This window comes from Serinus canaria, chromosome 5 (assembly GCF_022539315.1).
Source record: "Serinus canaria isolate serCan28SL12 chromosome 5, serCan2020, whole genome shotgun sequence".
NCBI classification, from domain to species: domain Eukaryota; kingdom Metazoa; phylum Chordata; class Aves; order Passeriformes; family Fringillidae; genus Serinus; species Serinus canaria.
This window is the reverse complement of record NC_066319.1, coordinates 9,194,592-9,216,820: the sequence shown is the minus strand read 5'-3', so window position 1 is coordinate 9,216,820 and position 22,229 is coordinate 9,194,592. Positions and strand designations below refer to the sequence as shown.

Below are 22,229 nucleotides of genomic sequence, written 5' to 3'. Positions count from 1 at the left end.
CCATCACCCAGTGCAAACAACGACTAAATAAACTATTTAGTGCAATACAACAGATTTGCTGTGGTTTTCCCATTTCCCCAGCTATTTCCATTATCCTGGAACGTTTACCAGGCTGTGTTCCCACTGTGCATGGCCAAATCCTGCTGTCCCACACAGCCCTCAGATTGGGCACTGCAGCTGCCACCTGCTGTGATTGTCCCCAGTAAGACAAGGAAAGGTTTTGGGGGATGCTTTGGGGTGGCAGAGGAGGAAGGCAGGAGCAATACCAGGCAGCGTGTCCACGTGGGTGCTGTCTTTATTTACCGGTGGCTGGTGGCTGCTGAGCCAGGAGCACTCTCAGGACCCGGCTGAGCCCGGAGCTAAAGGCGAGATAACAGCGGCGTTTTCCCAGTTACCGTGGAGCCGCGTCCATGGAGACAGCCGGGCGGAGCTGCAGCCGTGTGGGAGTCGTGACACATGGGGAGGAGTTTGGTGAAAGAGGGACTCAAGCGCCCTGGGGGTGCGAGAGTGAGGAGGTCACGGAAGGCGGTGGAAAAAGAGGCCAAAGTGCAGCAAAAGGGCTGGAGAGGGAGCCTGGAACGAGGTCAGCGGTGTTTCCTGTGCTTAAGGAAGTGAGTGACAAGGACCCAGGTGATGTCCTGCAGCACAGCATCTGGGCGCTGCCCTTGGGTTTGTCCCCAGGCTCTGTCCCAGCCACTCCCCGTGCCGGGGAGGCACATCCCGGCTCTGCCACAGCATCCTTCCTTCCCAAGTCAGAAAGCAGCCTGCTCCTGTGAAGCCACTGTCTTGTCATCACTTCCCAGCTCACGTCCAGATGGGATGTGTGGCACCATGTCCTGGGGTTCATCTGGCACCCCTGGCACTGCCAGACTGGGAAAGGGGCTCAAGTCCGTGTTTTCCTTCTCCTTGGTGAGTGGTGGCTACACCTCGGTGGAGTATTCTGCCGTGCTGGGGAGAGAGGAGAGAGGTGTCGGGAAGGGAACTGTCTAAGCTGGGAGGTGTGGAAAAACACTCCCAGAAGGAACAGGGCCTCTTCCCCAAAATAGATGGAGAAAGAACGACAGGCTGTTTGTGGGGAACCCCTGTTTGTGGGAAATCCCACAGTCAGTAGGAAGACAGAGATGGAAAGCTGTGACAGCATGGTGTTGGGTTGGTTTTGCACAGCCTGGTTTTTGGAAGTGTGGGGGCACAGAGGTGACTTCTGTGAGAAGCTGCTGGAAGCTTCCACCCTGTCTGGCAGAGCTAATAGCTGATGGCTCTGAAGATGGACATGCCACTGGCCAAGGCTGTGCCAATTTGAGATGGAGGTGTTGATAACGTATTTAAGAAGAAAATCAAAACAAAAAGGGGCACAGGTTTTTTTGCAAGCCAGAGAAGAGGAGGAGGTGAGAACATGTGAGGGAAACATGCAGACACCAAGGTCAAAGAAAGAGCCACTCTAGGTGCTGGAGCTGAGATTCCTCTGCAGAGATGTGGTGGGACCATGGTGAAGCAGCTGTGCCCCTGCAGCCCGTGGGGATCCATGGGGGATGCAGAGATCCACCCACAGCCCATAGGGATCCAGAGGGGATGCAGAGATCCACCTGCAGCCCACGGGGATCCGCGGGGGATGCAGAGATCCACCTGCAGCCCACGGGGATCCGCGGGGGATGCAGAGATCCACCCGCAGCCCACGGGGATCCGCAGGGGATGCAGAGATCCACCCACAGCCCATGGGGATCCAGAGGGGATGCAGAGAAGCACCTGCAGCCCGTGGAGGAGGTGCTCATGCCAGAGCAGGTGGATGCTTGGAAGAGACTGTGATCCAGGGGAGACCTGGTGGAGAGAGGGGGCCCTGCTTCCAAGCTGGAGCAGCCTGTCCTTGAAGGACTGAGCCTGTGGAAGAGTGACCCACACCACAGCAGCTTTGGGAGGACTGTGTGCCCATGGGAGGGACTCACATTGCAGCAGTTTTGGGAGGATTCCTGCTTGTGAGATTGGAGCCATGGTGGAGAGGGTTGCAGAGAACTCTCTCCTGTGGGAAGGGACCCCACGGTGTAGCAGGGGAAGGACTCCTCTCCCTGAGCAGTGGAAGAAAACCTCGGGTGATGAAATGACCAAAATCCCCATGCCCTGTCTCCTGGACTGCTGGTGGGAGGGAGGGAAGGGTTGGGGGAAGCAAAGGTGTTTTTAAGGGCTTATTTTACTTCTCATTATTCTCTGCTTTTGTTAGTTATAAATTCACTTTGTACTTCTAAGTTGAGTCTGTTTTGCCCCTGGAGTGTTTTCTCCCAGTCCTTATCTCAACTCATGAACCCTTTGCTAATTTTTTCTCTCCTCTGTCCAGCTGTGGCAGGGGAGGGTGAGTGAGTGGCTTTTGTGGGTGCCTGGAGTTTGGCCAGTGTGAAACCATGACAGCTTGTCTTAGTTTGAAAGATGTTAGTGGGGGTGTGTATTCTATTTGCCATCTGTTAGAGGTGGGGCAGTTATCTTCTGTTAATTGGGTACTTTTCATTATCTCTTCCACAACCAATCCTCCCTCTGGGAAATATCTCTGTTAATGGGCCCTTGAATCTCATTTCATGACTGATAAAATTACATCATCCATTGTGAGAAGCTCCATCCAGGGGGAGGAGCCAAGCATTCCCACCTGGATATAATCAGAGATTTAGAACACTACAGGCCCCCTTTCCCACTGGATTCCCAGAGAAGCAGCTTTCTTCTCCACTGCATTTCCAGAGGAAGACCAGGCCCATCTACAGCACCACTGGACCTTCAGAGGAAAACTCCACTCTTCTACAGCACCCCTGCTCCAACAGAATCACACCTGTTACTGCAGGAGGGCTGCAGCCACCATTTAATGGGACTGCTAGCAGCACCCTGACCCACAGGGTGTCAGGTTGTATTCTGACTCTGTCAGTGGTTTGTTTTCTTTTTTGTACTATGACATTTGTATTTTCAGTTTTCCCAGTAAAGAACTGTTATTCCTATTCCCATATCTTTGCCTGAGGTCCCCTTAATTTCAAAATTATAATAATTTGGAGGGAGGGGGTTTACATTTTCCATCTCGAGGAAGGCTCCTGCCTTTCTTAGCAAACACCTGTTTTTCCAGACTGAGATGCAGGTGTTTCCTGAACCCTGCTATCTGCTCCCATCGGGATTTTGGGTGGCAGCTGGGACAGGGTGGCCATGGAGAGGGGTCAGGCTGAGCCCTTCCCAGAGCTGGGCTTAGTCAGTATGGGACAGCAGCACTGGGGCAGCTACAATGGTTCTGTTTCCTACAGAAATACTTAATCCTTTCTCTTATAACAAAGTTTAGATGGAAAACCTGGACCAAGTCTTTCCCTGGGCAAAATTGTTTCTTGGAGCTTTTCTTTTTCTGAAGGAAGAGGGGCTCCAGAACAGGCAGATCCTGAAACCTGGCAACCCCTGGCACATTCCAGGGCATCACCTACCTCAGTTCATTACGGAGATTGATGTGTTTTTCCGTCAGAATTTTATTCTTGACCTTCTGGGGGGTGTCGGGGATGTACCAGGCTGCAATCAGCTTCACGCACAGAGCCACGTGCTGTGGGAAGCAAAGGCAGTCAGGGGCTCCCAGCCTGGGCACGAGGCACAGATCCAACCCCTTTCCCAGCCCTCTCCTGCCTCCCTGGGTGCTCACCTCGAAGAGGATGAGGAAGGCGAGCCGGGCTGCGAAGATGTGCCAGAACTGGACAGTGTAGGTGTAGTCGTCAGCGTTCCGGTAATCCCGGTACCTGCAGCACAGCTCTGTCAGTGCCAGCCCAGGCCCTTCCATTTTGGCCTGGATGTCATGGTGAGGGACAGGGGGTGGCAGGGGGCTGCTCTTACCTGCACTCCTTGATCTGCTCCCCTTTAAATTCTGGCAACACCTTGGTGTGGGGCTCAAAGTCCTGGATGTGGAATACGGAGAGGCTGTTGTTGATGTAGCCGGTGGAGCAGCTGTGGGGAAGGACCGGGTTGAGCAAGTTCTGGGGAAGCAGAACCCACCTGGGGCTCTCAATGCCCACTTTCACAAAGCCTGGTGGAAGTGGAGGGCTCAGAGGCTTCTGCCCAGTTTGAGTGAACTGTGTCAGTCAGCCAAGGCTTGGAGAAACAGGGGGAGGGCAGGAGAGAGCACGTGCCTGCATCCTGGGAATCCTGCAGCTTTCCAGTGTTACACTCCACCCTTTCCAGTCAGTTTACCCACCACAGTGATGATGTGATGACGCCATGTGGGAATGTTCCCCTGCTGCCTTTTCCCCCCCACCTTTCTTTGGGGCACAGCTCAGCTGCCTTGTGCTCCTGCAGTGGTGGCACTGAGGCAGGAGGGGACATGGCAGTGGGGACAGGACTGTGGGGATGCTGTGGGCAGGAACTGTCTCAGAGCTGAACTCACTCCATGCTGGTGTGGTTCTCCGTCGTGCAGGGGCTGTACATGTACTTGTAGACCTGCACGGGGATGAAGTCGGAGGTGATGGCGATCACCAGCCCGTTCCCGATGACAGCCAGGATGCCAATGGCCTCTAGGACCTGCAGCCAGATCCCTGTGGGAGAGGAGCAGCAGGTGAGGTCCCTCTGCCAGCTCACTGCCACCATTCCAGCTCAGGGACAGCTTTAGCATGGCCAAGTCAAGGAAGAAGCCTCCAAGCTGCACTTCAGCCTCTGGCAGAGTCTGAAGCGGCTTGTCCTTCTCCGACTCATGGCTGTCCCTGTGCTGTCCCAAAGCCATGGGAGCTCAGGGGCTCAGGCTGGTGCTGGCAGGACCCCTCTCACCGATGTCCTTGGCCTTCCTGGGCACCATGCGCCGGCGCAGCCGCATCATCTTGATGGCATCCATGTGGATCTCAATGACATTGTTGACGAGGGCCAGCAGCGGGGCCAGGGGAAAGGCTGCCACGAAGATGGTGGTGAAGCTGTACTGGATCACTGTGGAGGGGCAAACACAGGAGCTGGTGTGAAGCCACCGCAGAGGGACGTCCCCCTCTGCTTGGGTTTGTCCTGTTTGTGGCTTGGGTCAGAGGGGTTTGCAGGGGTGGAAGGGGAGATAGCCACATCTTGGGGATGCCCAGCTCTCACAGCGCTGTCAGAGAGTGGGATCTGTGGGGATAGTTGAGTCAGCCAGGCACAGGCACACCCTGGGGTTACAGCCGTGACCCTGGAAGGAGAGGCAAGCCCAAAGGTTAGCACAGTTGCTTGCTCTCTGTTTCGGGAATGATCTTGGTGTCCCAGGGCTCTCAGAGTGGGGCTGGGTGTGGAGCTGTGGCTCCTTGCCTGTGTATGGACTCCCTAGCATCCATCACTCCCCAGCCAAGGATCTGCCCCACATACCTATCTCCAGGTACTCATTGAACAAGCTGAATACATTGACCTCATTGAGTTCATAGTTATTCAGCCACTGCCTTTTGCAGGGGTCCTCTGCCTCCTCTTCCTCTCCTAACATCAGTCTTCTCTTCTTGGGGTGCTTTTTCTTCTTCCGTAGCTGGTGGGATATCAAGCTGCAGTGGGAGAGAGGGATTTGTGTGGCTGCCTGCAGAGGACAGCAGGGCTGGGCTGCTTCCAGCACATCCCTGGAGGAAGGGGAAAAGGAAGACCAGGGTTCCTCTCCCTGTCAGTGTCAGTGCGGGAAGCTTACGGGATGAGATACTCCATGATGTTGCTGATGGTCTGCTTGAGCACCATGATGACAGCCATCTGAATGAAGAGGTCGGTGATGCAGCCGCTAGGGTGGCACTGGAGGGGACAACAAGACAGGGGTAGTGCCCTGCAAGGAGGTTGGGTGGGCCCGAGAGACCCTTTGGCAGGTGCTATGTGAGAAAGCTGAGCTTCCCAGGGGCTCCCTGGGCAGTAGGGAAAGGAAGAGGAGGAGCTGTTAGTGGGGTCAGAGTGGGCGCCTCACCTCCTCCAGCCTCCAGTGGCCAGCAATGCGCGCGTAGTGCCCTGGGTGGCCATTGATCCTGAGCAAGGAAGCAACAGTGACACCCATGGGGTCATGGCCCTCCTGAGTCCCAGATGGGGTCCCTGTGCCTGGTGGGGAGGGCAGAGGGGCTGGGCTGTCCGTGGAGAGAGTCAGGAACAGCCATCCCAAACCCTGGCTGGCCTGTGTTCTCCACTCACCGTCCCAGGAAGAAGGCAATGTAGATGAGCGAGGAGAAGTTTGTGAAGAACTGAAAGAGGAAGATCTTCACAGTGAAGCTATTCTCCCGCTGGGAGAAGGTCCGTGGTTTCTCTAGGAAAGGGAGCAATGCCCAGGGGCTTGGTCAGAGCAGTGGGACCTTGCCGTGCTCCCCCATGGGTGCCCCCATAGCTCTGAAAGTCCAAAAGGCATCTGCCACTCATGAAGTCTTCCCTGCCCTCCACCTCAGCCCTCTGATGGAGCTAAGTCCAGCTAAGCAGGGAGGTCCCTCAGAGCCATGAGCTGAGGGAGAAGGGGCCTTAGAGCTGAGAAGAAATACATGTTGTGACCTCTCCTGGAGCTGGGGTGGCTTGCTCCTCATGCCAGGTCTCAGCCCTGTAGGGTAACTGTCCCTGCAAAGCCAGCTGTGGGACAGCATGTGGGCAGAGGTGAGTGTGTGCTGGGGGGCTGCCCCCCCTGTCTGGAGCTTCCTGGGAACTGCCTTCACTGCTGGTGGAGGGAGGGAAGGGGATGGGAGGCTGGCTGTGCTCAGGGACAAAAGGGAGCTGCAGGTGGGACACACCCCATTCATTTCCCTTACCCAGGTCACAGAGGAAGAGGGCCACTCGCCAGTTGACCTGCAGGACAGAGGGATACGATGAACATGGGGGGGTTGGCCATGGGGAAATCCTGCCAGGCACGCTGCCAAGGCTCCCCACCTTGGTCATGATGATGATGGTGATGTAGTGCAGCACGGCCCCCGTCATCACGGCGATGATGTCGGCGTGCTTTCTCAGCAGGTTCATGTCGTTCTGCATGAACACAGCTGTGGCCACTGCCCGGTAGATGACAAGTGCGTGGGCGATGCCGATCAGCACCATGATCTGTGGGGAGGGACAGGAGGGCTCAGGAGCCACTGAGGGCAGTGCTCCATCGCCCCTGATGGTGCCCTCAGGAGGGCCCTGGAGGTGGCCTCAAAGGCAAACCAGCGCCCTTCGGTGGAGGCCAAAAAGTTTGTGAGGTGGGTGTGGTGATGGGACAGGGAGTAACGGGTACAAACTGAAGGAGGGGAAATTTAGGCTGGATGTTAGGGAGAAATTCTTCCCTGTGAGGGTGGGGATATACTGGAACAGGCTCCCCAGGGATGTTGCGAATGCCCCAATGCTGGCAGTGTTCAAGGCCAGATGAGACAACCTGGAGTAGTGGGAGGTGTCCCTGCCCATGGCATGAGGCTTGGGACTAGATAAGGTCCCTTCCAACCCTTAACATTCTGTGATTGAACCAGTGTCCACTGACCCACAGCAGGGACAAGTGCACTGGGATTTGCCTCTTCCTGCTCTCCATGTCACTGCCTCGATCCACAATGCAAGAGCAGAGCCTTCAGCCCCTGTCCCTGAAGGATGGGTGGCCCCTGCTGTCAGCACAGTGAGGTGTGGGCATGAGGAAGCCGCAGGATCCTTGTGATAGGCATGGAAGTGTCCCAAAAACCTGATCTGTGCCTTTGCTCCTTTATCCACATGCCCTTAAACCAAATGTTCCTGTTGTCAGCTGGCACGTACCATCAGCAGGGCCAAGATGAGAACGATGGTGCTGCGCAAGTAGGAGTGCTGGTACAGCCGGGGTTCGTGCTGCGAGTTATTGATCAGCTGCAGAGCCAGTTCCTCCTTCAAAATATGGATATATATAAAGTCAAAACTGGGAAACAAAGGACCCAGCAGTGCTTTGTGCCCCTTTTGTCAGTGGACATAAGGGATGAGAAGGGCAGGGGTGAGCACCCAACCCACAAGAGCATGGCCAAGCCTGATTGAGTTCAGCCTGGGCAAGGGACCCCTCTGATGTGTCTTTTATAGATCCAGGTGACTCCTGCCCTGAAAGGGGAAGCACTGAGCAGGAAAGATTATGTCCTCACCTCTTCCTCATCCCACCCATACAGGTCCCAGCTGGTGACCACATTGGCTCTCTCCCTCTTCCATAGCTCCAGGAATACAGTGGCTGGATTGGGAAAGAGAAAGTGCAGTGAAACTTAGGAATGGCTCTCAATGCCACCCCTCTGTCTCCCAGAGAGTCACATCTCATCCAACCTGATGGCAAGCCAGCCTGGACTGCCCTTGGCCCATGGACAGGCAGTCCCCTCTGTGCCTTGGTGACCTGGAAGGGCCCTGGGCAGGCAGCAGTGAGGGAACAGGGATGGTGCAGGTGAGCTTTCACTGGCCTGGTCTAGAGTCCATAGGGCTTTTGGATAAGTCACTTTTCAGGTGGAATGGATGTCCTGCACTGCACCCTGGCAAGGCTACTGCTCTCCAACTCCAGTTCCAACTACCCCTTATGTTAATTGGATGGATGGTCCTGATTGTGTCCCTGTGTGACCCAGCCCACAGACACACTCAGGACTGTGCCATGGCTTCACAGGTGGGACACACAGCCTGCTCCCGAGGTGGCTGGTCAGGAAACAAGCTGTGGAAAAGCCAGATGGGTGTGTAACTAAGGCAGTGATGGGATCCCATCATCCCACAGCAAATAGGAGGCCCTGCAGTGATTTGGGAAGGTGGAGGAGGAGTCGGGAGGCCCCTCCTTCCTGTGGTTGTGGTCATTAATAGGCAGCTGCTGGAAAATTGCGGGGTCCCTTTGGGGAGGCTATGCTGAGCAGAAGCTTCAGGTAGGACAAGCTTCAGGTAAGGAATATTTGGGGAGCTGGAGGATATCACCAGGGTGGTTTTGTCTCTTGCTGTGTCTGGAAGGGGAGCTGAAGGCTCTGGAGGTGGAGGTGGAGGAGATCTAAACCCCTCCCAAAGGGTGAAGCTACGCTGGTGTTCCTTTTTCCACCTTCTGCTCCCTCTCCCAGCCACATGTGCTGGGCACCCAGGCATGGACACCTACCCCAGATGGCCATGAACATGGCAAACACCACCGTGGCCTCATTATCAATCATGTGAGTGACCTGGAAGAGATGAAGGCAGAGTGTGATGGGGCACTGAGGTGCAGGGGCTGTGGTACCTCGGGGTCTTGGCATGCTCATCTCCCCCGAGACAGGTAAAGGTGGTACAGGAGGGCAAAATGCAGGAAGGTGATGGACACTGGGGCTTGTTACTGATAAAATATTCCATGGTGAGGATGGAGACTGTGACCTGATGTGGGGCTTCTTTTTAGTGATGTGGGAGCAGCATGAGCTGAGAGTGTTTCCCCATCCTTTACCCTGTCCTGGAAAGGGGGTTCCCTACCTTGGCATAGGTGCAGGTGTCAGAGAGGAGCCAGAACGAGCAGTTCTGGTCACAGAGCGGGCACATGATGGTGTTGTTGGCATCACAGATCTCCTTGCTGGAAGAAAGGAGAAGAGAAGCCAAGGCGGACAAGGGTGCCTCAGAGCCACCTGCAGAGCTGGATGGGATGTGCATTTGACATTCCCGAGGGCCTTACCTCACCTGGCTGGAACTGAAAACAGTAGCCCCAGCTGCCACAGTTGCCAGCCCAGCCAGGGCAGCAAAAATCAGCAGGTAGGTGTACCAGCCCAGCCAGGCGAAGTACAAGGCCACCTTCTCTCCAAAATAGCACCTAGGAGGAAAGACAAGGTGGGAGTTGCAGCCAGAAAGGAGATCAGATTTTGGGAGTCACTAGAAAATGCCTGTGGTGGCAGTATCTCAGTTTTTATGGTGTGGGGAGCAGGTTGGAGTCATGGATAAGAAATGACCTACTGACTGAGGGACTGGGAGCCCTGTATCCCATGCCAGCTGTCAGAGGTGCACCTCTATTTTAAGATCTCCCCTCTCTACCTGAGCCCCCTGGCAGGTTTATAAAGTAACACATTCTTTTTGGCCCCCTGCCCATGGAATCAGTTTTCAGAAACAAGAGCCATGCTCTTTCCTGGGATTTCATGTGGTTGTGGGAGCCCCATGTTGCCTTTACTGCCCCAAGTTCAGCCTCGGGCTGGCTATGCAGCACTGATGCTCCATTCCCACCTCTTCTGCCTTCTGAATGTGGCTGGAAACCAAACAGGTTCATTACAGTCCTCACAGACAAGGGGGATGTCTCATGCTGCAGGGTTAGCAGATGGAGCTTGGAGCCACAGGGATAGCCTCAGGCTAAGAGCTTTGGAAGCTGCAGAGGCAGCCCAGTGCTAGTGAGAAGAGCCAGGTTCAAACTAATGATTTTTAAGACAATGCAGAAACCTGGCAAAGGGCACTGAGCTCTCTGGGTTTCAGGTGGGACCTCCTGGTTCAAAAGATCTGCCTCTTGTGCCTGTGTTACCTGATCTCCTCAATTGGCTGTTCCTTAAATAGAACTCTCCAGCGAGCCCACTTCTTCTTTAGTATTTCCCTTATCTCTTCTTTCTGGAGAGCAGAGAAATTGGTTGGATGCAGGAATATCAGGGCACCCTTAATGCCTTGCCCAGCTGCAGGGCAGCTGCCAGGAGCTTTGATGTGCCCTTCACCCAGCAAGCTCTTGGTATAGCCCCAGTCACCCCCAGGTCCCCCCTATCCCATCCTGCTCCTCCATCTCTCCTGGATTTTCCTCCCAGGCACTGTGTGCTCAGCCTCACCTTGTGCAGGGGAAAAGCTGCCTCAAATACCTTCTTCTTCATCAGGTCATGCAGCTTCTCTGAGAGCAGAGCAGAAGGGACAGGGTTAGGCTTAGGATTTTGGGGAAACAGAGCAGAGGAACTGCTGGTTCCTGCAGTCCAAATCTCCCAGCCTCTGGGTGCAGCAGGAAATTTACTTGTCTGAGCTCCCCCCTTTTCTATTCTTCCCAGGATGGCAAGGCAGCAGGGATGCCAGTGCCCAGGATTCTTGGGCAGGATTCTTCCTGCAGATCCAGGCTGAGCATCACCCCTGTGATCCCCATTCCCTTACCTAAGTCAGACGTCACAGTGTTCTGGAGGATGAAGTGCACGACCCGTATCCTGAACAAGAAGAAACTCTGCTTAAAGGCTGCTCTGGGGTACAGACTTGTGTTGTGTGCCTCAGGAAGACAGGGCAGAGAAAGGAGAAGGTGTGCACTAAAATCCAGGGAAGCAAGGGAAGGAGAAATGTGGGCAGTGAGATGCCATCAGCTTTGCGCGTCGGAGGTGAAGGAAGGTTCTGTTGAAAATGAAAAGGCTGGGACAGCCTTTTGGAAAATGGATGCTGGTGTGGAGAACAGTGAATGCAGGAGGCTGGAAATCAGCTCAGCACCCACCTGGTGGTCACTGGGACGTCCTGGTAGGCACTGGAGTTTTGCTGTCTGCTGTTGGGGTTCATCATGAGACACTGGTATTTCCAGAAGATCTGCTGCGGGGCACGGACTCCATAAAAGAGCTTTGTGTCCTCAATTTTCTGGTGAGGGGGAGAGAAGGGCTGTTAAAACAGAACCAGAGAGGCAGGGAAGAGCCAGAGCTGGAAGGTCTGGAGGCTGTGTGAGTCCTGGGGCTTGTGGCTTTCTCTGCTGGTTGAAAAAGTGGGTCATTTTCCAGCTCTGATGTGGTGAACAGCTCAATGGTTCAGGCCTCTCTCATTTCCTGGGATGCAGGAGCCCAAGTCAGGCCAAGTATCTGCTGCCTTTTCCTCTCAGAGCCTCTTACCTTGATGGTGAAGCCCTTCTTGCTCAGCTCATCCAGGAACTTCTTCCTCTTGATCTCCTTCTCACTGCCCATTTCGTGGATGTCACTCACCAGGACAAAATCCCATTTCTCTTCATTCTGCCCAGAAAACCAGCAGGGAATTATTAGGGATGGAAACCTGAGAGCTTTCCTTCCCAGCTCCAGCCTCTCAGAGGTTTGACCGTCATTGTGGCTGTGTAGAGGGGAGCTGGGAATGAGCAAGGGAAATGGGGATTTGTCCCCTCTCTGAGCTGGGCTGCAGATGCAGAAGGAGCAGAGCTTACCGGGGAGGCAAAGGAGTCCGTGTCCTCAGCAGGGAATTCCCTGCAGGGAGTCAGCAGAATTTCATCCTGGTGAAAAGAAAACCATTGAAGGGAAGGCTTCAGCAGGCTCCCTGGGAGATCCCATGTTTTCCTTTTCCAGCAGCCTCCAAGAGATGCCCAGGGAGGAAGGTAAGAGCAGGCTTGTGTGAAGCCTTCTCCCACATGCTCCTGATCACCAGTCTGGGGGTCTTGCCAAGCCAGCCAGGGATTTGTGTTTAGGAATGCTGCAGGGACTGCTGCCCTGGGAGGGTGTGCAGCCTCCCCTAGAACTCAGCGTGCCTAACTGTGCCCTGGGGCTGTGAGGGATCTGGACCAGGAGAAAAAAACCTCTCTCAGCTCTTTCACCTGATGCCCTGATATTTGTACTGGGAAATGTTTACCTTTCATCCTCTCTCTTCATGCTACAGTGGATTTTACAGCCTTTAATCAGCCTTTTCCATTTGTCAGTTGTTCCTGACTGATAGGTGACAGGTTTTTGGTTTTTTGGGGAGGGTGGGGAAGATAGTTTTTAATTCCAGTAAAGGGAGAGTGGAGCACGGATACTTGGAGGCTGGCAAAACTCTTCAGGAAAGCAGGTGAAAAAATTCCATGGAAAACATGTTGGATGCCTCAGGCTGCAGCCAAGGGACAGAGAGGGGAGGATGAGCTGCTGATCATAAAATCATAGAATATCCCAAATTGGAAGGGACTCACAAGGATAATTGAATCCAGCTCCTGGCCCTGCACAGGACCACCCCAATCATCCATGTGCCTAGGAATGCTGTCCAAACACTGAACTCTGGCTTTTGCCTGTTCCCCTCCTGTGTGTCAGTGGCTCTGGAGAGAACAGCTGTGCAGCTCTCACCTTCCTGCTTGCAGGTAATTACACTCAGACACCCAAGGTGCAGATGTGGGGGAGTACAAAGCAAACATCATGGGATGGTTGTGTTGGAATGGACCTTCATGCCCATCCAGTCCCCCCAGGGACACCTTCCACTAGACCAGGTTGCTCCAGTCTGGTCTTGGAGTCTTCAGGGATGGGGCAGCCACATCTTCCCTGGGCACCCTGTGCCAGGGCCTTGGCACCCCCACAGGGAAGGATTTCTTCCCAGTATCCCATCTAACCCTGCTCTCCTTAAGCTGAAGCCATCAGCTGCCCCTGTGGGGGTTTTTTCCACCCTTTGGTGTGATTTGTGGTGTGTCCTCACAAACAGTTATGCCGCTGCTCCCAAGGGAGGGTGACGCAGCACAGCAGCGGGAAGGGGAATAGGAATTCCCAGGGATGGGAATACTGTCACTTGGTGTCACCAGAGACACTGTGACCTAAAAGAGCAGCCAGCCAGACGAGTTCCTCCAGCTGTAATCTTGGCAGCAGAGCCATGGTGGTGCAACTGTGCCCTGATGTAAGATCTGCTTCCCGAGCTTTCGCTGGAGAATGAGGCCATGGGAGCAGAGAGGCTGGGATGAGGAAAGGGCTGAGATATCCTGCCAGATGCTCGCTCACATGGATCAGCCAGAGCACAGGAGCCATGAGGAGCCTGACTGACAAGAATGAGAAGTGGGATGCTCTCCCCCAGAGGTGCTGTTGTAACAAGAACCAGAACTTCTCTTGGATAAAAGGTACCAGGGGGAGGGTTCTGGTGCTGTCACCTGCTCTAGCCAGGTTTGGGGGCAGGATTGGGTATAGCAGTTCCCTGTATCCCAGTCTGAGCCCCTCTCTGGGCACAGGAGAGGGGGTGGGAGCCTCTCAGGGATCTGCCCACTGCCAGTGCTCTGATGCTGGCATGGATCTGGCCTGGCACACTGATATTGTGTTGGCTCACTCCTGCCTGGCTGGCATCTCTCAGCCTCCATGTGCACCAGCCTCATCCTGCAGCAATTCCCTGCCAGTGCCACCTGTGATCTTGCAGATGGATGTGGAGAGGAAGCCATCCTTTGGGTATGAGAACATTTTGGGGTGTTCCTAATGCCACCTTGGCACACTTCTGCTGCTGCTGTCCCCAGTAAAGCTTAAGATGAGGTGAAAGGACATGCTGGCATCACACCTTCTGTTCCCAGGTGGCTCCCAACTCCAACACCTGTAGGGATGGTCCTACTTGGGCATTTAAGCATCCCAGCCAGCACATTCACTTCCTTGGAAAGAGGCTGAGAGGTTACCAAGGTGGGCTCACAAACGGGATGTTGGATTCATCCCAGTGGCTGCTGGGGCTCAGGCTGCCATGCAGGTGCCCAGTTTGCTTTTGGGGCCATATGGGGTGTGTATGAATCCCAGAATCCCAGAGGGGCTTGGGTGAGAGGGACCTTAAAGCCTGTTCAGTTCCACCTTCTGCCATGGACATGGACACCTTCCACTGGCCCAGGTTGCTCCAAACCTTTCCAGCCTGGCCTTGGACACTTCCAGAGATGGGACAGCCACGGCTTCTCTGGGAAATCCATTCCAGGGCCCACCACCCTCCCAGGGAAGGATTTCTTCCCAATATCCCATCTAATCCTGCCCTCTGGCAGTTTGAAGGTATCCCCCTTGTCCAGCTGCTGCAGTTCCTGATGGGAAGGCAGGGATGTGTGGGCAGGGATAGCCTCAGAGGGCAGGGACTTTGGATCACTGCTACTCTCACAACTGATTGTTTTTTTCTGGGAATTAGGGATGCTGTCTGACAGTGGCTGCTGTGCTCTGGCCTTGCAGGGCAGTGGGATCAGGTACAGGTAAGGCCACCTGGGCTCTATCCCTGCTCTGGGGAAGGACAGTTTCAGTTGCACTCCTTCCTGCCCTGTGGAACAGGATGTGGAGGTGCCACTGTGCAAAGGTGTAAAGGCGACTGGCACGATGGGAAGCAGGAATTTCCATATTGAAAAGGGTTTCCGTGCCTCCAAGGTGTACCACTGGTCCTTGTCCCCGGCCAGGTAACCCACGGCCCTAAGAGTTCTTTCTGGGAATGGCCACAGGCACTCTTGGGCTGTGTGCACAGTCACCAGTGTGAGTAACTCAGGACAAGGATCTGGATAGGATCTGGCATCCTTGTTTTCCTTTCCAGTCACGGATTGGTGTGGGGTTGGGTGGTTCCCGTCACCCACACTGAGATGATAAAATTGGTTTTATCTCCTGGATGTTTCTTACTCAGCTTCCCTTGGAGCACTTCCACCTTAGCCCATGGCTTGCTGAGAAGTGGGACAGCCTTTGCTTGCACAGACAGAGCTGTACCTTTACTACCTGTCCTGAATTCAGAGAGTTTGCCTGACTTTTCCCAGGAAAAAACCCCGCATCTTTTCTTCCAAATTAGAGAAGAAAAAGATCACAGCTCCCCCTCTGCCCCCTTGCTGTATTCCAGGTGCTCCTGGAACACCTGGGGCTGTCGCCTCTGCAGTGCTCATTCCTAGGTTTACATAAGCTCCATCCATTCCATCCTTCTCTGATCCATGCTCTGGCACCTCTGAACTCTGGGACCAGCATGAGGGGCCAGTGTGACCCCACTGCACCTTGGGATGGTGCATGGGACCGGCAGCACATCCTGCTTTCCCTGTCACACACTTGTAGGAATTTTGTACCTTAAAGGCTGAAAGCAGGTGAGTGGTAGGGATTGGAGGTTAGTGTATCCTGTGTTTCCAAGCCACAGGCGCTCAGAGGTGCTGAAAAGCAGCATCCTGGGAATATCAGAGCAGTTTCTGTTCCTACCTGCATGGTGAAGTGCAGAGCCTTCCTCGGTGTCCCTCTGTCCCCTCGGGGCAGATCCCTAAGGAGAGGGCTGGCGTGCAGGATGGGCTGGAGGCTCCTGGGCTCTCTCACGCTGTGGTTTCCTTCCCCAGCTCCTTTGCCCAAGGTCTCAGAGGTCTCATGTGAACCGAGTGGTGCTGTGACTTCCGTGTGGCACTCGTGCCTGCCTTGGGAGGGAGCTGCCTCTGCCTAGCAGTGGGCAGATATCAGGAGGAGGTGAGGGAGCTGCCCTTCACCCTCGCACAGAGGAGTGGCAAGCCCAGAACCGCCCTGCGCAGGTAACAGTGCCGAGCTCCTCCTGCCAGCTCCTGGGCGCTGCTTTCCCCTCTGCCCCTCGTGGTGCCAGGGCTGTGTGTGGCACCCTGTGACATCCCCAAGAGGTTCCATAAAATGGCCAAAAGGAGATATTAACAGAAGCTCTGGAAAGCTCTAGAAATCTCCTCTTGACACCTCACTGGTTGGTAAAGCAGCTGTAGGAGTCGGGTGCTGTTTTCTTCCCATGTGTATTGGTGCTGTCAGCCTGACCTTGAACACTTCCACGGCTTCTCTGGGCAACCTGTGCCAGGGCCTCACCACCCTCACAGGGAGGAATTTCTTCCCAATATCCCATCTAACCCTGCCTTCTGGCAGTGGGAAGCCATTCCCCTTACCTTGTCACTCCAAGCCCTTGTCCAAAGCCCCTCTCCAGCTTCCTTGCAGGCTCCCTCCAGGGAGTGGAAGGGGCAATCAGGTTACCTTGAAGACTTCTCTTCTCCAGGCTGAGCAATCCCAGTTCTCTCAGTCTTTCCTCAAGCCAGAGCTGCTCCATCCCTCTGATCAACTTGATGTCCCTCCCCTGGACTCTCCCCAACAGGTCCATGTCCTTCCTGTGCTGGGGACCCTGGAGCTGGATGCAGAAGTGCAGGTAGGGTCTCACCTGAGCAGAGCAGAGGGAAATAATCAACTCCCATTTGGACCTATGGCTTGCAACAGGGAATAACTCTTATTGTAAAAAGTGAGTGAAAATGTTGTGTGTAAGCCAGGTCTTGCCTTACACCTGTTTTCTTGGGGGGGTTGTTGCTTTCATTTACAAATAAGAACATTTCTGGGGAATAACAGGAGGGTCAATAACTGCTCTGGATTCCCTTGTGCCTTCCAACAGCATTCCTGTGGGCTGCTATAAAATAAACCAAGTCCTGTGGGTGGTAATCCAGCTGTGTTCTGCTAGGAAAGGCAGCCAGCATTTCCAGAGTGGCGCTCCCAGTTAAGCCACCATCATCCTGTGGCTTTGCCAAGTGAACAGGTGCCAAACCAGACCTGGGGATTATTGGGGGGAAAAAAAGAGTTATCTTCCCAATATCCTTCCGTGTGTGAAACCAAGGCGTGGGCAGACCTTTAGCCTTCCAGGGGTGATCCATGAGCTGGGAGTGGAGAACAGGCTCTATCTCTGGGAGAGTGTGTGTGTTTACCCAGAGAGAGTGAAGCCCTGTCAGGCGGTGCTTTCCAGCAGGGCAAAGGCCTTTGCAATGGGAGTGCTGCCGTGCTCCAGGGAAATGGGGTTATCTGTGGGAGGAACAGCTGTGGCACTCCTCCCATGCTCCTGATTCTCCTTCCTCAATAGGGCTCAGCTCCCCAGACAGCCCAGGAGGTCATGCACCCAGGAGCAGTTCCCAAAGCCCATGGATGTCACAGCCAGTGGGGAAGGTGAGTCTGTGCCTGCATGTTGGCTTTGGCTGAGGTATATCCAGCCCCTGCAGGATCTTTCATGGCACTCGGAGGAGACCATGCTGCTGCTGCTCCTCCTTAGGAGGAATTTGGTTTTGCCTGGGCAGGATTTAGCTGCATTTGCAGCAAGGCAGGTGAGCAAGTTGATGCTGTCCCACTTCTAGTGCTTCCCTCCCCTCCTGCATTTGCTGCTCTCGGGTGACTGGGGCTGAGTACGGCAGCAGGAAAAGCTGAAAGTGGGGAGGGAGCCACACACAAACCCTGTGGGAGCAAAGGAAATGATTTAGGATGGGATCAGCTCTGTGGCTGCTGTGTTGGTCACACACCTGAACCTACTGGACTCCAGCTGCTTTGGGCAGCGATTTGACCTGCACCGAGCACTGTCAGGGAAGCTCCAGGAGCACTCCCTGAGCTGTTAATCCTGGCTGGATGTAGAGATGGTAATTCCCACCTGAGGAGACTGCTGAAGGGTTTTGTGTGTGAAACCACTGCGGCTGGATGGAGGCTGTCTGTCTGCCCCATGCCTGGCAGCAGTGCTTTTGGACAGGGAGCTCCTCTTCTGAGGGTGCAAAGGCACTGATTCAGGATGGTGCTAAAATGGCAGCAGATGTCTGTGTTTTCTCATAAAGTGGAGGTGTTTTCACCCAAATCCTGGTCTGTTTGGATCCCTGGGTATCCCTGGAGCTACAGTCAATGTTAGAGCAGAGGATGTGGTTTGGGGTGAAACCCTGCTTGTAATTAAAGTACTAGGTGCTCATTCCAAGCAGGGAGGGCTTAGACTGGATATTAGGAGAAGATTCTTCCCCCAGAGGGTGGTCAGGCACTGAGCAGGCTCCCCAGGGAATGGTCACGGCCCCAAGGCTGCCGGAACTCAAGGAGCATTTGGCAATGCTCTCAGGCACACAATGGGATTGTCCTGGTGTCTATGCAGGGCAGGAGCTGGACGGGCTGATTCTTATGGATCCCTTCGAACTCCGAGATTCTGCGATCTCTTGGAACGAGGTGCGTGCCTCCAGCTCTCATAAAGCACCCTGGGATGTGCAGCAGTGTTTTAGGCTGGAGGGGCGATTGTCCCGCAGACAGAGATATCCTTTATCTGTCCCAGCGCCGTGTTCAGCTGGCGTTTGCCCGCTCCTCGCCCAGCCCGCTCCTGCCCTCCTGTGGCCAGCTCCCTAATTCCACAGAATCCCAGAATCCTGGCGTGTTTGGGACTGGAAGGGACATCAGAGCCTGCCCAGTGCCACCCCCTGCCATGGGCCCTGACACCTTCACTGTCCCAGGCTGCTCCAAGCCTTGTCCAGCCTGGCCTTGGACGCTTCCAGGGATGGGGCAGCCACAGCGTCCCTGGGAAACCTGTGCCAGGGCCTCAGCCCCGCACCGGGAAGGAATTATTCCCAATGCTCCGTCTAACCCTGCTCCCTTTTCACTATTTCACAGAACCATGGAAGAGCTTTGGTGGGAAGGGACCTTTAAAGCTTGTCTTAAATATTTGCCGTCCTGTAAATGTTTCCTCTAATTTCCTTCCCTGATTCATTTCTCTGCTCCCACAGGACTTTGCCTTTGCTCCACACAGTATTCCTGGAGCTTGCTGCCATGCCAAGATCTTTCCAGAAAGCTGGAGCTCCCTGCCTGCCGTCCGGGATCAGCGTGGCACATTCCGGATGAGGAGCCCTGACCAAGGTAATTTGGGAAAGGCTGAGGGATTTTAGAATTCTTCAAATCCAAGGGCACAGGGGGCGCCTGTAAGGCACCCCCAGCTCTGGTCAGACCCTCCGTGTGGGAACAAAAACTTTCACCAAGCAAAACACATTTCATTTCGTCAGCAAAACGCACATATTTAACAAATATTGAACATTTCATCGTACAAAGACGCGGCAATCGGGACAGCCACGGCATCAGGGATGGGGTACCCACCGAGGGGTACTGGAGGGCCGCACGGCAGTCTGGCAAAGGACACTTTTGTGAGGGTGAGGGTGCGCGGGACGCGGACATTTTGTTTAATTACCGCTCTCGGGCTCCTGAGGGGCTCGCGCTCCCGCCCTGAGGGGCGGTGGCTCCGCCTCAGGGCGCCGCCTGGCGGTCGCGCGGCAGGTCGGGAGGCCACGCTGTTGCCACGGCAACGGCGGGGGGGGGGAACGACGCCCCGCCCGGCCCCGCCCTCCCTGGGCCCCGCCGCCTCGCGCACGCGCCGGCGCGGGGTCGCGCGCACGCCGCGTCACGCCTCCCGCCGCGCGGCCCCGCCCGCCCCTCCCGCCGCGGCCCCGGCCCGCGTCCCCCGGGGCGTCTGTCGCCACCCCCGGTGCGCCCCCGCCGGTGCCCGTCCCCCCCGCCGCCATGAGGCGCGGCGAGCGGCGGGCGCACGGCGGGAACGTGGGCAAGGCCGCGCTGGAGGAGCAGCAGCCGCCGCCGCCCCCCGCACAGCCCAACGGCGGCGCCCCCGGGGCCGAGCGGGACGGCGCCGGACCCCGCCGCAGCACCGAGTCCGAGGTGTACGACGACGGCACCAACACGTTCTTCTGGTGAGGAGCGCCGGGCATGGGCCAGGGGGTGCTCCGCGTCGGCCGGGAGGTCCTAAGGAATGGGATCTGGAGGGGCTGGGGAATGGAATGTGAGGGTCCCTAAGGATTGGGATATGGAGGGGCTGGAGAATAGGATATAGGGGTCCCTAAGGAGTGGGATGTGCAGAGGGCCCCAAGGAATGGGATACCCAAGTTATCTGCTCCCCGTTATCTGCTGCTTACGTGCCTCTTCTGCTGCCGATACCGGTGCTGGAATCGGCTGCAAGTGTTTCCCTGGTGTGGCCCTACCGCTAATTGTTTTCTGGCAATTTAACGGGAGTTCAGGGCTGGCTTTTGGCGGTGGCACCTCTTTTCCCAGTCCTAGTCCCCGCTTTTCCAGGAGTAGGACCCTTAGGGCTGAGCCCGACGGCTTGTCCTGCCTGGTGGTGCTTTGGAGGTGTTTTCCAGTACCTTGGGAGCCCGCTGTGTTCTGGCAAGCATTCCTGCCTGGTTCCAGTTATCAGCATGGTTTACATGGACTCCACCTCCTTCTCTCCTCTCCCTTAATCTTGGAAGAGGCTTTTTCCTCCCAGTGATCCTGTCAGAAAGCTGAAGTTGTTGTGCCCCACTCTGCTGGGCAGGCGTTGTGTTTGTTTGTCTCAGTCCATCAAACGGGTGCAGAAACCCACGCTGCTGGTGTTGGGCCAGCGGAGAAAATCAGCTTTTTGTTAAATTCAGTCCTAAAGAATTTAAAGTCAGTACGAACACACCTCCCTTGCAGGAAGAGGTGTGTTCGTACCTGGAAAAGTGCTCCTAAATCTCAGCCTTGCTGGAGTTGTTCCATAAATCCCCTCAGCAGCACGCTCGGTGTGTGTAGGCAGAGGTGTTTTTCTGTGTGTTAAACACGCGTCCCTTTCCATGGAGAAAACCCAGCCGGCACTGAAGGCGCGCGTTTGGAATCCGAGCCGAGGGTGATGGGATTTGGCTGGAGCCTGGCATGGAGGAGTGGGAGGGGAGGGCACTTGGCTCTCACCCTGCCAATCTGAGCAGCAGCGGAGCCGAGGGTGTTGATCCCGATGAAGGAGGTGACATTCCTGCCAGTGCAAGCTGCGGAGGAACCCTGGGATGCTGCTGGATCCCGGCGGGATCCCTGCAGGGACATTGTGGTCTCGGGGACAAAAGGACCTTTCCCGGCGGGCGCACCACGTGTAGGCTGAGCGAATCGCGGGATCCCGGTGCCAACCTTTAAATGGAAAATGGGTAAAGCTGTCCTTTCCTTACTCCCTCGTTCAGGTGGCTCCTGCCAGCTGTTTTGTGAAGCCTTAAAATACCTGGTTTTGCTGTAGAATCTCGTGTCAGCTTTTGGTGGTGGTGGTGACAGGGCTGTCACCCCAGGATAAACGCTGTAGTGCACTTAGTGTGGCCATGTGGATTGTTCCTTCGGAAATCCGGATGTGTGCCTTGTTCTCTCAGGCGCTTCCCTGTGTCAGGTGAGCCCTTCCAGAAGGGCAGCATGGACAGGTGTGTTTATTAAGTTGCCTTTTTATCCAGTTTTCTTTTCCCTAGTAGCTTGTGCTGGCAACCTGGAGTTTAAACATCTGGAAAAGTCCCAAGGTTTTTACTCTTGTTACTTTTGCCCTGTATGTGTTAGAGTATCCTTTGGCAATGACTCAGTTCCTACTGTGTCCAAGAATAAAGATAATCCAGGGGGAATGATTTTCTTCCCGTGACCCTTGAAACTCCTCTCATGCTGTGGAGGTGGCCACAGGAAAGGGAGATTTTTAAGAGTGGCTGCCCTTTGAGTTTGGGGAAACACAGAATGCACCTTCTCTTGGGAGTTCAGGAGTTAGGGGTAAGGTTACTCTCGTGGCTCACTCCTTTTGGGAAAATGAGAGGATTTGGGATCTGTGGACACAGAAATCATTCCAGGAGTAGTTTAATTTGCAGAGGTGATTTTCCTGCAGTAAATGTGGTCCTTGGGAAAGGTGGAGCTTCCTAGCTGGCTTCCTGCTCTTTAAAATCTGTTTGAAACTTTGGAAAATCACTTGTGTGCTAATATCTCCTGTCTTATTCCATATAAATGACTTGGAGCTGGAAAATACTCCCTTGTGGGAACCTGCTCAGTCAGCCTAACCTGGCAGCTCCCTTTGCCATTAGGAAATGCCAAGGGAAGGGAACAGGAGGAAGCTTTCCGAGGCAGATCTGTGGTTTCTGTATCATTTATCCCTGAACTGATTTCTTAGCGGGGAGCTGGGAATGCCAAGCTTTCCTGGCGAGCCGCTGGAACATGTTCCCTGTTGTTTCCAGCACCTTGGATTGTTCTTGCCTGTGTGCCTTCAGCAGCAGAAGCTTT

General features: G+C 54.9%; 2 protein-coding genes across 6 annotated transcripts in view; one reads left to right on the top strand and one right to left on the bottom strand.

Moving 5' to 3' along the window:
• Positions 1-14: 14 nt before the first annotated feature.
• On the bottom strand, positions 15-15,977 carry ANO9 (anoctamin 9). 3 transcript variants are annotated; one of them, XM_018907945.3, is made up of 25 exons: positions 15,636-15,974; positions 11,948-12,013; positions 11,646-11,762; positions 11,264-11,400; positions 10,939-10,988; positions 10,629-10,687; positions 10,337-10,419; positions 9,509-9,643; positions 9,313-9,409; positions 8,972-9,032; positions 8,004-8,086; positions 7,654-7,758; positions 6,814-6,978; positions 6,696-6,732; positions 6,097-6,208; positions 5,879-5,936; positions 5,615-5,712; positions 5,311-5,477; positions 4,756-4,908; positions 4,379-4,526; positions 3,832-3,942; positions 3,644-3,737; positions 3,435-3,547; positions 1,941-2,060; positions 15-948 (listed from the first exon to the last, which is right to left on the bottom strand). In XM_018907945.3, the coding sequence occupies exons 1-25, from the start codon at positions 15,639-15,641 to the stop codon at positions 921-923; spliced, it is 2,403 nt and encodes an 800-aa protein (XP_018763490.2). In that variant the 5' UTR covers positions 15,642-15,974; the 3' UTR covers positions 15-920. The 3 variants fall into 3 exon arrangements, with proteins under 3 accessions (XP_018763490.2, XP_050830942.1, XP_050830943.1); XM_050974985.1 differs by having other exon boundaries at positions 6,696-6,978; positions 15,636-15,977; XM_050974986.1 differs by lacking the exon at positions 1,941-2,060 and having other exon boundaries at positions 6,696-6,978; positions 15,636-15,975.
• A 3,585-nt stretch (positions 15,978-19,562) lies between these two features.
• The window catches only part of PTDSS2 (phosphatidylserine synthase 2), a 30,041-nt gene continuing 27,374 nt past the window's right edge, over positions 19,563-22,229 (top strand). The window contains exon 1 of one of the 3 annotated variants that reach the window (XM_018907947.3): positions 19,563-19,897. In XM_018907947.3, coding sequence (XP_018763492.2) covers positions 19,713-19,897 — 185 coding nt within the window. In that variant the 5' untranslated portion in view covers positions 19,563-19,712. Of the gene's footprint in view, positions 19,898-20,985; positions 21,137-22,229 lie in introns of those variants that run through there. The other 2 variants (XM_050974987.1, XM_050974988.1) reach the window with 2 other exon arrangements.